This window comes from Drosophila rhopaloa, unplaced genomic scaffold (assembly GCF_018152115.1).
Source record: "Drosophila rhopaloa isolate 14029-0021.01 unplaced genomic scaffold, ASM1815211v1 contig_163, whole genome shotgun sequence".
Classification (NCBI taxonomy): domain Eukaryota; kingdom Metazoa; phylum Arthropoda; class Insecta; order Diptera; family Drosophilidae; genus Drosophila; species Drosophila rhopaloa.
In genome coordinates, this window is record NW_025335043.1 from 8,244,514 (window position 1) to 8,259,270 (window position 14,757).

General features: G+C 40.7%; 3 protein-coding genes across 3 annotated transcripts; 1 reads left to right on the forward strand and 2 right to left on the reverse strand.

The window, feature by feature from the left end:
* Window positions 1-2,682: 2,682 nt before the first annotated feature.
* On the forward strand, window positions 2,683-10,193 carry LOC108044355 (agrin). The gene is made up of 4 exons (XM_017123345.2): window positions 2,683-3,836; window positions 7,938-8,961; window positions 9,016-9,213; window positions 9,531-10,193. The coding sequence occupies exons 1-4, from the start codon at window positions 3,614-3,616 to the stop codon at window positions 10,072-10,074; spliced, it is 1,989 nt and encodes a 662-aa protein (XP_016978834.2). The 5' UTR covers window positions 2,683-3,613; the 3' UTR covers window positions 10,075-10,193.
* On the reverse strand, window positions 10,131-14,534 carry LOC108044388 (exocyst complex component 7). The gene is made up of 8 exons (XM_044457821.1): window positions 14,398-14,534; window positions 14,178-14,343; window positions 13,603-14,114; window positions 11,854-11,918; window positions 11,070-11,800; window positions 10,686-11,008; window positions 10,393-10,526; window positions 10,131-10,333 (listed from the first exon to the last, which is right to left on the reverse strand). The coding sequence occupies exons 1-8, from the start codon at window positions 14,443-14,445 to the stop codon at window positions 10,231-10,233; spliced, it is 2,082 nt and encodes a 693-aa protein (XP_044313756.1). The 5' UTR covers window positions 14,446-14,534; the 3' UTR covers window positions 10,131-10,230.
* On the reverse strand, window positions 12,062-13,089 carry LOC108044387 (protein matrimony). The gene has a single exon (XM_017123388.2). It carries the CDS (start codon window positions 13,002-13,004, stop codon window positions 12,366-12,368), a length of 639 nt encoding a protein of 212 aa, XP_016978877.1. The 5' UTR covers window positions 13,005-13,089; the 3' UTR covers window positions 12,062-12,365.
* Window positions 14,535-14,757: the final 223 nt, after the last annotated feature.

Here is a 14,757-nt window from a genome sequence, read left to right on the forward strand (position 1 = left end):
TTTTCAAAAATGCATTTTGTTATTAAATAGTGTTGGATTAATACTGCATATGATTTAGTATCAAACTAACAATCATGTTATTTAAGTACTAGTTATAACCTGGTCGGAGTAAAGTTTACTATTCGTTTTTGATATATTTTTCCGGCAGAGGCGAGAACTCTCCCCCTGCCATATAATTTCCGCCATTTATCGTTGGCTCCACAGCCTCGCATTTATATAATACTCGCACTGGATCGCAAGGCTAAGGCTGTGATTAGATGAAAAGAAAACCAGCAGAACAGGTGCGTGGCTCTTGCCTTCTATCGTTTATTATGGCCATCTTTTCGCACACGGTTGTTTCTATTTTTTTCTATTTTTTAATATGCACTGCCACTGCAGCCGCAATTTTCACTTTCCATTTTTATTGGCAACCGCAGGCGACTGCCGTCAAATATTTGGCCAAAAAGAAACTGCACGGCTGCCAAAAGGTTTTTACGTCTCCGGCTGGCTTTCTTTTAATTAAATTTTGGTTTTCTGTTTTTTAGTTTCTTACTTTTTTGGTTGTTTTTTTTTTGTCGTGTTTGGGATATTAGTTCTGGGCGCTGGCGCTTAAAGCCGAGTCACGCCTGTCATATGCAGTTTGGCTTTTTTTTGTTGAGCTCGGCATTTGGCTCTCTCTGATCTGCCCAAAAAGCTAACTGTAAACATTCACTTACTGACCTCTTTTTCGGCGGCAACTTCCACCTCCACTCCACTCAATTTTCTTTAATGCACGCGACTCTGCCGCCAATGATCTGCTTCTTCATCGTCCTCCACCCGCCGCCTGAGCACAGTGGTTCGATTTAAAGAAAAAGGTAACCAATATTCGGAAAAATATGATTTATAGCCTTAAGTTTCAGAAGGAACTCTTAATCACTTTACGAACGAGACTGTAGATCGCTCAGTAAACATTCAGAATTATGGTACTTAAAATGTGTATCTTTTTAAACAAAGTCAGAAGTCAGACTCCTGAGATACGATATATTACCGATAGGTAATAATAAGAACCTTTAATAAAATGTTAAGAAAATGTAAAACTTCCAAGCTTATTTCTTAACCACGAATAATAAGTACATGGATTTCAGTTCTAAAAGTTGAAAATTAAAGTTATCGGGTTCCCATTTTTGTTTTGAGTGGTAAAGTCTTAAAAAGGAAGTTAATATTTTAAACAAGTGAAAGCTAATTTGTGTAAGAGTAAACTAATTAACCTACCGCTTATACTATTTTGTAACATTACGGCTTGCAGTTAAATTTCAAAATAGAAAGGAAGACAGGATGTAATAAACCAGCCACCCCAGGAAGATAATAATAACCAATTTCGTATATGAAAACACAATTTGAACAAATAAAATAAATCAATTTTGAAAACCAGGACACTGTGCGAGGTGTATGTGTGTGTGTGCTTTGGAGAGTGTGTGTGTGTGACCCTTATTCGCAACAGCCGCTGAGGCGTAAAATTTATGGCTTTAAAGTCTACAAGTCTATAAACACAGCTTCCAGGCTGCACTTTCTACTGCAACTGCAACTGCCAATGCGCCACTGCCGCAACCACTGAAACTGAATCGTGGATCGTGGATATTGGATGTTGAATGTTGAATGCTGGATATAGGAGAGGCACGGATGGATCTGATCGGATCGGATCGTGTGTGTGCGTTATAATTTCAAATGCGGCTCGCCTTTTTGGATGCATTTTGCTGCCACTTTTGGCAATTTAAATTTGTACGCAAAACCGATTAGGCCAGCAGACATGACCAAGTTGTTATTTTAAATACCGACAACTCCATTTAATCAATATGCCCAGCCTGGCAACAATGCACAAGAAAAACTGTTGGCATTGAGCAAAAGGAAGAAAATTTGTAAAGATTTTTGTATAGCTTTTACCTTTGTTTAAATATGCACTTTGACTGGCAGCGAAATTTTATATTCAAAATTCGTACTTTAAGTACTTTCTTTGAGTGGTTTTAAAATGCAATTTTTGTATGTAATATGATTTGATTGATTCTACATGCTTAGCAATATTTTTATTCTTTCAAAAATAATCGTAATCTTAATAAATAAAAACCCAACATTAAGAATGATTATTGATGAAAAAGAAATACAATATTGCTTTCCATTCTAGATACTTTCAATAAGTCAGTAGTTTATAGATAAATTCCTATTTATCTCTTAATATAATGCAATGTTATCTTTGAAATTAATATATATTTTAAATTAAGAAAACCTACATTAAGTTTTAACCAATTTGTAAATGTTAGAGTTTCAATAAATTGCGTAACCCTAATTCTGGAGTCTTTATAGTTATATAGTTTTAAAAACTTATATTTTTATGAAATCTTTTGAGTATACTAATAGCACCATGACAAATTTATTGTAAATTCATTAAAAGAATAAATACATTATTTTGAAATTTAACAATTGAATTGGTACTTTAAAAAATCAAATAATGTTGCATTTTTAGATTAGTTTTTTCTGAAAATGCATTAAATACAAAAAGTTCTTGTATAAAATTTCAATTAGGTAAACGCTTTTTCTTCGAGTGCATCGGCAACAACGACAACTACATGTGAGAGCTTTGGATGCTCTGCTCTGCCGCCGACGACTGCGCTGCCTTTCACCCATATAAATTTCTTTTCATTGCAAATTTTTTGCCATTCGTCGGCGCATTGTCAAACCTTTCAGTCGCAATTGGAGCTTAGCTTTCCGAGATTTGATTTCTGGGTGACTTCAAACTACAAAGGCCTAAAAAGCAAGGGAAAATAATACAAGAAAATACAACAAAAAAAAGCGAAGACGACTATACAAATTGTACAAATCGGATGCGAGCGCGTGTGTGTTAGTGACCATTCATTCATTCATTCAACAACAATAAATGAAATACAAAATGCAATCGTCGCAGTTGCAGTCGGCGTCGCAGTAAACTTCGGCAGAGACGTCGGCAGAGGCAGCGACAGAGGCTGAAACAGTAGCAGCATCCAAACCAAATCCAAAAGAGAGATCATTTTTCATATGCGAATCGAAACTCGAAGAGCGCGCATCAAAGTCAAATTCAAACGGCGAAAGAGTAACGAACAAAAGCGAATTGTTTTGTGTGCATAATAACAAAAAAGAAAAAATAAAGCCTTACCAGAACGTAATTGAAATCAAATTAAAGGCGGGCCGTGCAAAAATAAAAAGAAAGAAATAAAGCCGAGGCGATAAAAAAGAAATTATGCTCCATTGTGCGATTGTGTGAGAGGTCAAGTGCCCGGCAGGCAAAAGAAAGGGACAGATACACAGGTTTAATGTTAATAGGCAAACGAATGAACTCATAAAAGGGCAAAAGAGAGGGCAATACTGGGTAAGAAGAAGAGCAGGCCAAGCCCAAATGACCGCAAGAATACCGTTAATTCGAACAGCTTCAGCGGTATTACGAGCATTTATATAGCTTAATACTAGAGAGATTGAGAGAAGAAAAAAAACTTTCTTCGTGAACTTCAGCCGCATAAAAGTTTGCTACTATTTCAATTTCAATTGTTAACGAGCGAAAGCGCCGCCCGTCACGCACAGAAAAAAAGACAACAAACAAATAGCAGGAAAAGTGCAGCAGACAGCGAAAATGTACCAGTCGCAGCATCTCCATCCCCCCGCCCCAAAACCAGCCCAAACGCAGGCCCACAGCCAGAGCCACAGATTTAGCCAGACTCTAAGCCAGATCAAGAGTCGCAGCCAAAGCCTCGACCACAGCCACGACCACAGCCTCAGCCTCAGCCTGAGTCGACAGCTGTTTGGCGCACTGCTGGCCGTGTTCATGTTGGCGGCATTAGCGTCAACCACCCATGGTAAGTCTTACATGCAATACACTGCAAGAAATCAAAAAAAAAATGGGGAAGATGGAATGAAAATGAGCAGAAAAAGAAAGCTTATGTTGGGTATCGAAAACTAATATTTTCTAGGCAAAATAAAAATGATATCCTACAAAAGAAAATTTACTAAATCTTTATGATACAGTCATAGGGTATCGGATTTAATCTACTAGTATTGTTTAGTCAGAATTTAATCAGAGCTTAAACTTTAAAGTCGAAATATTTTTTTGATTTTAAGATAGCATAAGTCCCATTTTCTTAATGAAAAATGACCATAAACTTTTTTTCAGCTTATAACATTTTTTTAATTATCATAAAAACGAAAATGGGTGTAAGTAAGAAAGCTCAAGACTACCAAGCCAAAGAAAAAATCAATAGTACAAAAACAAAATAAATTGGTTGCTGATTAAGACAAATGCCCATTTAATTCATTAAATTGAGACACTTTAAAGTTTCCCATAAAATTCGCTATTTGTCACTTTTGAAATGGTTGCTTTAAAAATAAAACAAGCGAATACCATTTTATATAATTTAGGACAATTCAAAGAGGAGAATACAATTTTTTTCAGTTTAATTGATTTGGTTTTGAAAGCTTTGACTTAAGTGAAGTAAATTGAACGGAAATTCATTTGATTAAATGACATTTCGCTCATCTTTTTAATTGGTATGGAAGTGTTTGCAGTTCCACATTAAGCTAGCTTTAAATCACAGTAGCATATTTTTAAAATAATAGGAAAAATCTTTTAAGCGTTTTAAAAAGTTTGTAACGGTTACACTTTTTAAACATTTTGATAGGTTTAAGCAAGTTCTTTAGGCTATAGAGTCTGGACATAATACTATGTATAAGCCGAGTTCTATGGAAATTCAAGTTCTCAAGTGAAAAACGCCAAATAATCTTGAGTCAAAGGAAAGTTGTGGACAGACTAGACTGCGATTGTTGTCTCAATTACCGCTTAATTTCTCTGGGTGTTGAAACGGAGAAGGTGAATCGGGGTCCGGATCTAAGACCTACAGCTGTGCGGTGGTAGAAAGGCCGTCGTAGCAGCTATTAATTTCTAAGGTACTACTTTGCACAAAGTGAATGTAAACTGGCACACACGAGAGGCACCCCCAGAGGCCCCCAGACCCCCGAACTCCCCATTTCACACCATCACTCCGCGACGCACAGCACGCTCGTAAATATTTTCGTTCACAATTTGTCCAACATTCAAATAAATTCATTAAAAGCACGAAGGGGAGACACAGAAGCCAAGGGAGAATAGTTCATGGGGAAATCAAGTTGACCGCACAGTGGAAACGAGCTCAAAATCGTGAAAAACTGACAGCGGGTTAAATTGGGAGGACGGGGAATACCATACCTCGTTTAGAGTTGACCCGGAGCGAAATGATTTGTTTTACTTGTAAGCGCGATCATTTGGTTAATTGATAACAGCACTCCATTGCAGATTGATGAGATTGATGGGTGAAAGATCAATTAGTTTTGGACGCAGTGATCTCACATACATAATGGCCTCAATCAGTGGCGCCGTGATTCATCTCTGGGCTTGGTCTTGCCACTGCTTTCCACTGTACCGCACCACACCACACCGAACCAGAGCAAACCGAGCACACACATTGTATATATGCAATGTATATATCATGCAAAAGTCCCTGCCCAGCAATGCAGTGCGTTGGTTGCTGGATTTTTCCACTTTTGAAAATTATACGGTGGCTGCTTTTATTATTTCTCTCGCCTTTTTTTTGCAATTGATGGCATCCGATAGGCAGGAGCCTGGCAGCCACTCGCTGGAGGCCAGGAAAATGTGTCTGCACTTGAAGAAATCTATATTTCATTTATTTAAACAAGTTAAAGGGTAGAGAAAATTAATTAACTCTAAATTGAGTTTTAATTTAATTTAAGTCGTAGCTCCAAAGATCTTTATTTAAGAGATAATAGTTATTACTTCTAGCTCATCGTTAGATTTGAGAAATTTAAGTCATTAAAGGGAGCTGAAGGACTTCAGGTCTATATCAATTGTATCTAATATTTGTATTCTTGTTCTTTTCTTATAACTTTTCATTTATAGAGTTTAATCATATATTTAAAAAAAAGGAAACCAGAATCTAGTATAAAAATGGTAATTCTATCTGGAAAACCATTATTCTTGGGATATTTGTTTCTACTTATAGTTTGTTGATGGGTTTCAAAGCCTTAAAATTGAAAGCAGAGAGTTTTACGGAACTAGAAGTTGGTTTTAATTGAACCTTTTTATTTCAATCTCAGCGGGGAAACCTTTATTGTAAATACAATATGTTAAATAGATCTATTATCTTGTATATCGTTATAATACAACATAAGTAATTGGCAATCTTTAAGTCTGCCTTAATGGAGTTTTACTTAACTAAAAGGTTCAAATAAGCTTAATCAGACATCTTTTTTCAGACTCAATCATATTATCTTTGCTTGACGGACTTTCCCAGGCTTATAACTCGATTCGCTCCAATTTTTCTTTAAGTGCAGGAATGGTGAGAGTGGGTGGGGCGGTTGAGGTCGCATAGTTGCAGTGCTGAATGAGATAGCCTGTGGTCTCGGCTTTTGCCTCTGACCATTCCAGCGGATCGTTTACATGTGCATTAATTCCTAACGCCGCTTAATTTTCTCCGAGCTTAATGGCTTCGCTGCCTCCGATTCAGCCTCAGATTCCGATTCGGATTTGAATCCAGCCAGAGACTGACTCCGAGTCTGAGTCCATTAAGATGAGAATGCGTCTGGCTGGCTGGCTAGATGTTGAAATTTCCATCTTTATGGCCGGCAGCAACAAATTGGAATAATGAACGTGGGTTCAATTATCGCAGCCAAACAATCGTGGCAGCCTCAAAGAGCGCTAATAGATTTTCTACTGCTAGTGGGTATATGTATAAATGAGTTGAGTGCTTCCTCCGGAGGCGGCTCTCACAGCTTTCTTTGCAAACAAATCCAAACAAAGCAAAAGCCAGGCTAGGCAAACCAAACCAAACCAAACCAGCGGTGCCACATCCGACCAAAGACAACAGAAATGTTCGGTGCCGGAGGCAATTAGTGTGGAAATTTCACTTGCAGTTTTTAGCGCAGATTAAGCTTATGATTTCTGGAGGGGATTAGCATGAACAATTATAGATGGAGGTCGTTGATAGTATGTATAATAATACTTGTGCTCAAATCCCCAAACATAAATGCCATTGTGTCGTTTACTTGGAATCGAGATTTGAAGACGGGTAACATTTGCCGTTACCGTTAGTAAGGGAACTGCCCCCCATTCCTCATATTCCTCCAACCTCTAGAATTATTCAAGTTAATGGCTGGTTACTTGAGTCGGTCATGCGATCACTCCAGAACTTGGACGATGCGGGGGAGTCGGAACGGGAGGGGGGTAGCAAGGTTTGGAGGTGGGCCAAACAGTGGGTCACAACTGCGCAAAATGCCCTATGATCGTGCGGCTAATCTGACATTTGTATGCCCAGAGCAGACTCTTCCGCATGCGGCAAAATAAAGCGGAGGAAAATTCGGAGGGAAAGTTTTTTTTTGAGCGGGTTCGAGCTCGAGTTACCCTGGAAAGTTCGGAGAAACACATTGAAAGTGGGAAAATGTGCTAACCAAAAGGGGAAATAAGTGGTTTATTAATCATGTATAAATGTTACAAACTATCAAGTCATCAATGCTTTGCTCGTTAGCATTTACCAATAGTTTAAACAATTTTATTATAATGCCGTCTCTTACAAACCATTCAGAAACTTTTGTCGATTAGGCATGGTCTATATCCTAAAGCGTCATCCTTTATTTTCTGATTATTAAAAATATATCAACTAATTTACTAAATTTTAATATTTATCGAAGTTTGATAATATTTTTTTTCAGATCGTTGAACTTTTTTTTAGAGAAATGTTAAAGTTAAGGGAGTGAAATTGAACTCTTGCTTAAGTATTCGAAATATGAAACTGCTAGTTTTTGAGTGATTATCACAATTCGGAACCTAAATAAACGAGCCTTGGAAATAATATTACCAAATGAAAAACCCAATTAGTTATTAACAATTATCCACTTTCTAACTTTCCAAACAGGCGCTGTAACAGACTCCCCCATCAAGATCATTCGGTTGCCGGCACAGGCACCCGTCATCCGTTACCGCAGTGCGGATGCGGCGCCGGACTCACTGCTGATCAACTACCGCCAGGATGCCCAGCCGGAGTTGTCGTCCACGCTGATGCAGGCACCAGGAGCGGCGGCGGCGGCTCTGGAGTCGCTCCTCCGCGAGGAAACGGAGCAGCAGCAGCTGGTCCAGATGGGCAGGCGGAACCGGGCGAGTGCCTCCACCACCGGAAATTGTCCCCGATCCTGTCCACCGAGCATAACAGTGGGAGCTGAACCCGTGTGCGGCAGTGACGGCCTGATCTACGCCAATCTCTGCGAGCTGCGCAAGAAGACTTGCTCCCGGAGCGGAGTGTCCCTGATCAAGGATGTTCGCGACGGCTGCGAGCGATCCAAGGGTTCGGATTGCAAGCATCGCTGTAGCACGGAAAAGGATCCGGTTTGTGGAACGGACGGACGCACCTACCTGAACCGCTGCATGTTGAGGGTGCAATCCTGTCGCGTGGGACTGGCAGCCGTGAAGCTCTCGCACGTGGGTCCTTGCAGCAATACGAGTGCTGTCCGCGAGTCCTGTCCGGTGGATTGTAATAGTGCACCCAAGGATGGACCGGTTTGCTCATCGGATGGCAATGTGTACAACTCGACGTGCGAGATGAAGCTGCACACGTGTGGACAGGGTGTGGTGAAGACCAGTCGAAAGCACTGCCAATCCACGAGGATGTGTAGAGAGTCCTGCTGGCGGGTGGCCAGGCCCACGTGCGGTTCCGATGGACGTCTGTACGCCAGTCCCTGCAAGATGCGCTCCTCCAATTGTGGCAAACACGTCTTCGAGGTTCCCCTGTCCTTCTGCATGCCGCAGGAGCGCCACGGCAGTGCCTCCGATGCCTGTCCCACAGAGTGTCCCAAGGCGGAGTCGAATTCCTCATCGCAGTACGTGTGTGGCAGCGATGGTAATATCTACTCATCTCTCTGCGAACTGAAGATGCTCAACTGCGGGTGAGTCTGAATGAGTTGGTAAAAGTACAATCCTGGCTCAATTTGATCTTTCAGTCCCCAGCGTAAGTCCATCCAAAAAGTGAGCATGGACAAGTGCAAGGGTCGACTGACTCGCTGCAAGCAACTGCCTCCTTGCAAGGACTTTAACAGCCTGTTCGGTTCCATCTTCAGCTCAAAGCGAAACGATAAACTCTGCGGCACGGATGCCAAAACTTACAGCAATGAGTGCGAACTGGCCCATGCCACCTGTCTGTAAGTACATGACATTGAGAATTTGAGACTTTGACTTTGAGAATTACTTATAGGGGGTTAGATATGTAAACGGGTAAAAAAGTCTTTCAAATATATTTCCCGATACACCTTTATAAAAGGTTGTACGTTTTTTATAGACGCATTATCTAAAAAAAATTGGTAATATATTTAAAAGGTGAATATTTAATGTGAACACTATTTATATGTAAACATTTGTTGATGGATCGGGGGATTTGTTATTAAATTTAATAAAATAAACTGCATTGCAATACATGTAAGCTAAATTTTTTAACAGTTGATAATTAACCTTATTCCAGACGCGGCGTAAATCTGGCTCACATTGGGCCCTGCACGGATCTAAATTCGCCCACCAAGGACTGCGGGGATGCCTGCACCCGGGCGGATTTGGAGCAGCAGCCGGTGTGTGGATCGGATGGCAATACCTTCGCCTCCATGTGCGAGTTCAAGCGCCGCACTTGCAATCTCCGTGTGGTTTCCGTATCGCTCAAGAACTGCGCCCTGACCGCAGACTGTGAGTCCGATTGTGATGCCCAGCCGCCAAGTTTCGTGTGCGGATCGGATAACAATCTGTACAAGTCCGAGTGCCACATGCGCAAGGAGAACTGCGGCAAGCACGTGTTTGTGGTGCCGCTAAAACGCTGCCTGGCCGCCTTCCAGCTTAAGGGATGTGCCCGCATCTGTCCCAGGGAATTCGAGCCTGTTTGCGGCAGCGACAATAAAACCTATTTGAACGACTGCTTCCTGGAGATCGAGAACTGCAGGGCGAACCAGACGGTCAACGTCAACTACTACGGCGCCTGTGGCCGCCCCGAAGCACCATCCACTAACTTCCTCTACTAGGATGTATGCGTGGCGCCTTCATTTCACTTGGCATTTAATATTTTTAGGCTATAGTCTTGTATTGTACTTTTTTAAAATCGATATTTATTGAGTTTGAATTAAAGCCCCCAACGAACTTACAAGGAATGCACTTAAACCCAGGCCTGCCACTATAAACTAGGCGGAGTCATCGAAGAGCTTGCTCAGCATAGCATTTATCTCGTGCGGTCTGTACTTGACGTATTTGTCGGGATTCTTGCTGAATTGCACAGAAGAGTAACTAAGAATTATAAAAAATGATTAGTAATTGATACATAGAACAACACTTTATAAGCTTACATTTCAAAGAATCTATTGTATTTGGGTATTATGTGCTCCACATTATCACGTTTGATGCCTTCACGCAGAATTACATCGGGTATGGAGATGCCTCGCTGGATTTTACAAGCCTCCTCAAAGTCCTTGTTGAAGTTCTGAATCAGAAAAGAAAAATATTTCAAATATGGGATCCTATTAGCCATATTCCATATAAATTTGTTATAGTTTAAAATTAATACTCATAGTAGAATTAATATAATTTTAAATCCGATTATGTCTAGGCCTATTAAGCTTTATGAAAACCATAAACCTACAGAGAATCTCTCCTTGAGGACACTGCGATCCTTGTCCTTGACCTTGCCGCCCACAGGCTTGGGCAGTTCATCCAAAGAGTAGATGCCCAGTAGCATTTTGGACCAGGTCTTCTGGTAGCTGGCCTTTAATTCACGAATCATCTCCAGGTAGCTGTGCTCGCATTCCGGTTCTGCAAGGGTGACCAAATCAATAAGGTTGGAGCGCTGAAGCGACTTTAGGATGTAGTGGATGTTGTTGAGACGAAACAGGTGCTTGGTTGCCTGGTCATTGTACTGCTCGCACTTGTTCATGATGGAAAGATTCAGCTCTGCCAACGCTTTCTCTATTAAAAATAAAAATAGGATTTAGAAAGGTGCTGAGAAAAGTTTCCAATTTTCACTTACTAATATAAATGGCTAATAGAGCCTTATTGCGTTCATCGCCAGGCAGCGCTTTCTTCATCAGAATAGTATCCAGCTGCGTGGAGTATAGGACATCCTGCGACAAAATCGATCCAATAACATCAAAGTGCTCGTACAAGTGCTCAATAAACCAGATCGTATTGGAGGTCAGCTCGTGAACGGTGGCATCTTTTGGAACATTACTCTGGCCCACAATGTTCGTGCTGGATTCACCCTTAACCACGTCCAGGAAGTGCTCCAATGCCTTGGCTCCAGTGTGCTGCAACTTATTCAGAACTTTTTTGAGTTGCTCCCGCTGTGCAGGATCATAGGTGCGGTCAATGTCCGGCTGCAGAAGGATCACCCTCTTCAAGGCAGAAAATATACCCAGTGCCAAAGGCCACTCCTTGCGGGAGATGGATCGCAGGATTCGTTGAGTGATGGCCTCAGCATCCTTGACCACCAGCTCGATGGCGTTGTATGCCAGGCGGGCGAATACTTCGTTGTGCTTTGACTGAGGAATAATGTCGTGCATGATAGCTCGCTCCCAGTTGAGCAGTCGCTGTAGTCCCAGCAGCATGACCAAATACTTGTCCAGCTCCTGATCTCCATCCATTAGATCCTCGGAGGTCAAATGGTCACTGTGCGAAGATGCTTTCTTAATAGAGAAGCCAGTGGACTGCTCAATGGTCTGGGTCGCCCGCAGATAAAACTGACTGGCCTTCTTTTCAAATCTAAAGTTCATAAAATAAGTCAATTTCTGTTAAGAAATACGATTCGATCTTACATTTGCTGTAGACGGGCGGAGGTGGTCTTTTTGGGTTCCGCTTGGCGTCCACTGTGACGAGGTCTCTGCAAAAATGTAAAAATATTTAAGTATTGTAAAATAACAAATCAAAGTTGATTTTTTATCTTTTACATTTTGTAAAAATGTCTATTCGAGTTCATAAATGTCTATTCCTTATTTTGATGGTTCTCAATGCATAAACAAGCCATTTTAGTGATATTACCATTAAATTATATTTTATTTTTTCAATTTGTTTATTAACACACAAAGGATACAATAAAAGTTTTTTGTTTATTTAAACATTTAAAAGCATAATTCTGATAATCACCTAAAATACATTTTTTCAGCTTGCTTGCAAAATATAATAGAAGCCATAAGACACCAGGTCCTTTACAAAAAACTATACTAAACCTATTTAAGTATACACATATATTAATAAGACACAGTTTCTCTTCACATAAAACATTTTAATCTAAAGCTACGATGATAAGTTGGACCTGCCAGCGATCCGTTTAGAGAGTATCAAGAACTTCCATGATGCGGTTGCAATCCTCATCAGTGTTTAGGCCAATTTTGATAAGATCAGCCCGCTTCATGGAGGCCAGTTCTACCAGATCAATGTGGGCTTCCTCGAAGTTGGTCACATAGTTCTCCAGACCCATATGCATGAGAATTTGCTCCACATTGGCGGCATGGTTTACAGCGTACGAGTGGTTTGAAGCTATAATGGAACGACGACGCGACTCCAAGGTCAACGAGGTCTCCATATTTGAGTCATCCGAACAGGTTTCCGGGCTGCTGCTGCTCTTTATTTCTCGCTCCGGCTCCTTAATCTCCTCCTGCGGTTTGGGCAGATTGAAAATCGGGGGTTTCAACTGATTGCGAGGATTATACTGGTGGTGCTGCTGATGATGCATCTTCATCGGCTGCTTCTTGAAGGCTCCAAACAGCATGGGCGATGCCGGACTCTTTTTCGTGCCCATATTCTCGATGGGCGAGAGATTGGGCGAACGGAAGTTCCCGTATATAGGCGTAGAGCACCGCACATTGGAGGTGTTCACCCTTAGGGTGTTCCACCTGCGCTCTTTTAAAGTTGGAGTGCGGTTAAAAGTAATTTTTGTCTTGTTTGTGGGTGTAAGGCAATTCTCCATTTTTAATTAACTAGAGTTTATATATCGTGGCACAGAAAACGACGCTTTCCTCGCAAACTCAAGCTGACAAATGGCGGCCATTAAAATTGACTGGCATAGCCGCTGCTCGAGGAGCTTTTTCGAACCGATTCCGTTATTCGAAATCATCAGCGATGGGAAAGGTTAAGTTTTTACCATTACGTGCCACATATCGCTTAATTGGTGTACTTTCTTTTAAAACCAATTTCCCAATACACACGAATATATATGTATAGTTAAATTTTAAAGAATTAAGAAACTGACTCATTTTCTAGTCTTTATCAATAAATACAATTACAATTTACAATTTTTGTTTTACTGACTCAGTATTGTTTTAAGCATCAGTTTAAATATGATATATAAGATTCTTTACTTTGCTTTTTAAAATGATTTATGTAGATTTATAAAAAAAAAACCTTATAGGTACAAAACATATCTATCTATTTCTATCACAAGGCATACATCCTACTAGTTAAAAAATTGAATACTAGTTTTAATACAGGAAATAGCCAATAGAATCTACATAAAGCAAAACAGCTATTGACTTGTAATGTCCGAAAAAAGTTTAAAAATTACTCACCAGTGCCTCGTGACCCCAGCTGTTGCTCTTCTGGTGATCCTTGAGCAGCTGAAGCGATCGGAGCACCACATCGCCGCGTTCCGTGGCGTAGATGTGGGTGTACTCCCTCAAATTTTGCTCCAGCCAGTGAGAAATGGTGTACAGCTCTTCGCGAGTGGTTTGCGACAGCTGTCGGAAGGAGGTGTACTCATCACTGGAGTCATCCTCGATGTATATAAGATCCAGCAGTTCCACAGGCTTCAGCGGAGCACTGTGCTTCTTTAGCAGCATACTATAATGCTGATTGAGACCCTCGCATCCGGTATTGAACAAACTGGTGACATTTTCCAGCTCCACACTCTGGGAATTGCTGTGCCGAAAGTAATCATCGGCATCTCGCAGTTTGGCCAGTGCATCCAGGAAGACGGAGATGTTTCCCTCCTGCGGACCCTGGTGAATCAACTGACACACCTCCTGGGAGACATCGTAGTGGGACAGAACACTTTCCAGGCAATTTAGAGTGGCCTCCAGATCTGGAAAAAAAGGCGGTGACCCATCAGTTTTCAGTGAATCTGTGGGGTAATCATTAATCTTACTCTGCTGCCTTTGCTGGAGCTGCTCCGTCTCCTGGTAAACGGGTAGTATGGTCTGCTCCAGGTTTCCCAGGCGCTTTTCGAATACTGTAAGGATACTGGACATTTGAGTGGAGAGATCATGATATTTATCCACTCGATCTTTCAGCTGAGCCAAATTTGTAGCTTCCTACGGAGATTTATTATTAATATAAGGGTTTCTAAGGTTGACAGCTGTATGTACCTTCTCCAATTTGCTGTGCGCCTGCAATGAACTGTCGAGATTGTTCATTTTCAAGCGTTTGTATGCAGAGTTCCTTTAAAAACAAACAATTGTTGCTGAAATAAAAAAAATAATTCTTGACTATTATTTTGGGTGGAAGAACTTTGGTATTATTCGGTATTGACACTGTGGTCATACTGCTGAATACCGTGTTGCCAACTAATTTAAAATAAACATCTTTTAACGGGCATTTAAAAAACTTTAAAATTATGTTTATTTGTTACGGAGCCCAAAAATAACTTAATGAAATACTTTTATTTTCTTTTTTTTTACTTATTTTAAAGGTATATTTAACAAGTGATTTGTATCATCACTTCTTTT

What these genes read in the sequence shown, in the direction of transcription:
- LOC108044387 (XM_017123388.2), bottom strand. Translation starts at nt 13,004, where the DNA reads ATGGAGAATTGCCTTACACCCACAAACAAGACAAAAATTACTTTTAAC.
- LOC108044355 (XM_017123345.2), top strand. Translation starts at nt 3,614, where the DNA reads ATGTACCAGTCGCAGCATCTCCATCCCCCCGCCCCAAAACCAGCCCAA. An exon ending in ATTAGCGTCAACCACCCATG is followed by an intron (nt 3,837 to 7,937) that starts GTAAGTCTTACA and finishes CTTTCCAAACAG; the next exon opens with GCGCTGTAACAGACTCCCCC. An exon ending in CTGGCCCATGCCACCTGTCT is followed by an intron (nt 9,214 to 9,530) that starts GTAAGTACATGA and finishes ACCTTATTCCAG; the next exon opens with ACGCGGCGTAAATCTGGCTC.
- LOC108044388 (XM_044457821.1), bottom strand. Translation starts at nt 14,445, where the DNA reads ATGAACAATCTCGACAGTTCATTGCAGGCGCACAGCAAATTGGAGAAG. An exon ending in GCTCCAGCAAAGGCAGCAGA is followed by an intron (nt 14,115 to 14,177) that starts GTAAGATTAATG and finishes CTTTTTTTCCAG; the next exon opens with ATCTGGAGGCCACTCTAAAT. An exon ending in GCTGGGGTCACGAGGCACTG is followed by an intron (nt 11,919 to 13,602) that starts GTGAGTAATTTT and finishes ACATTTTTGCAG; the next exon opens with AGACCTCGTCACAGTGGACG.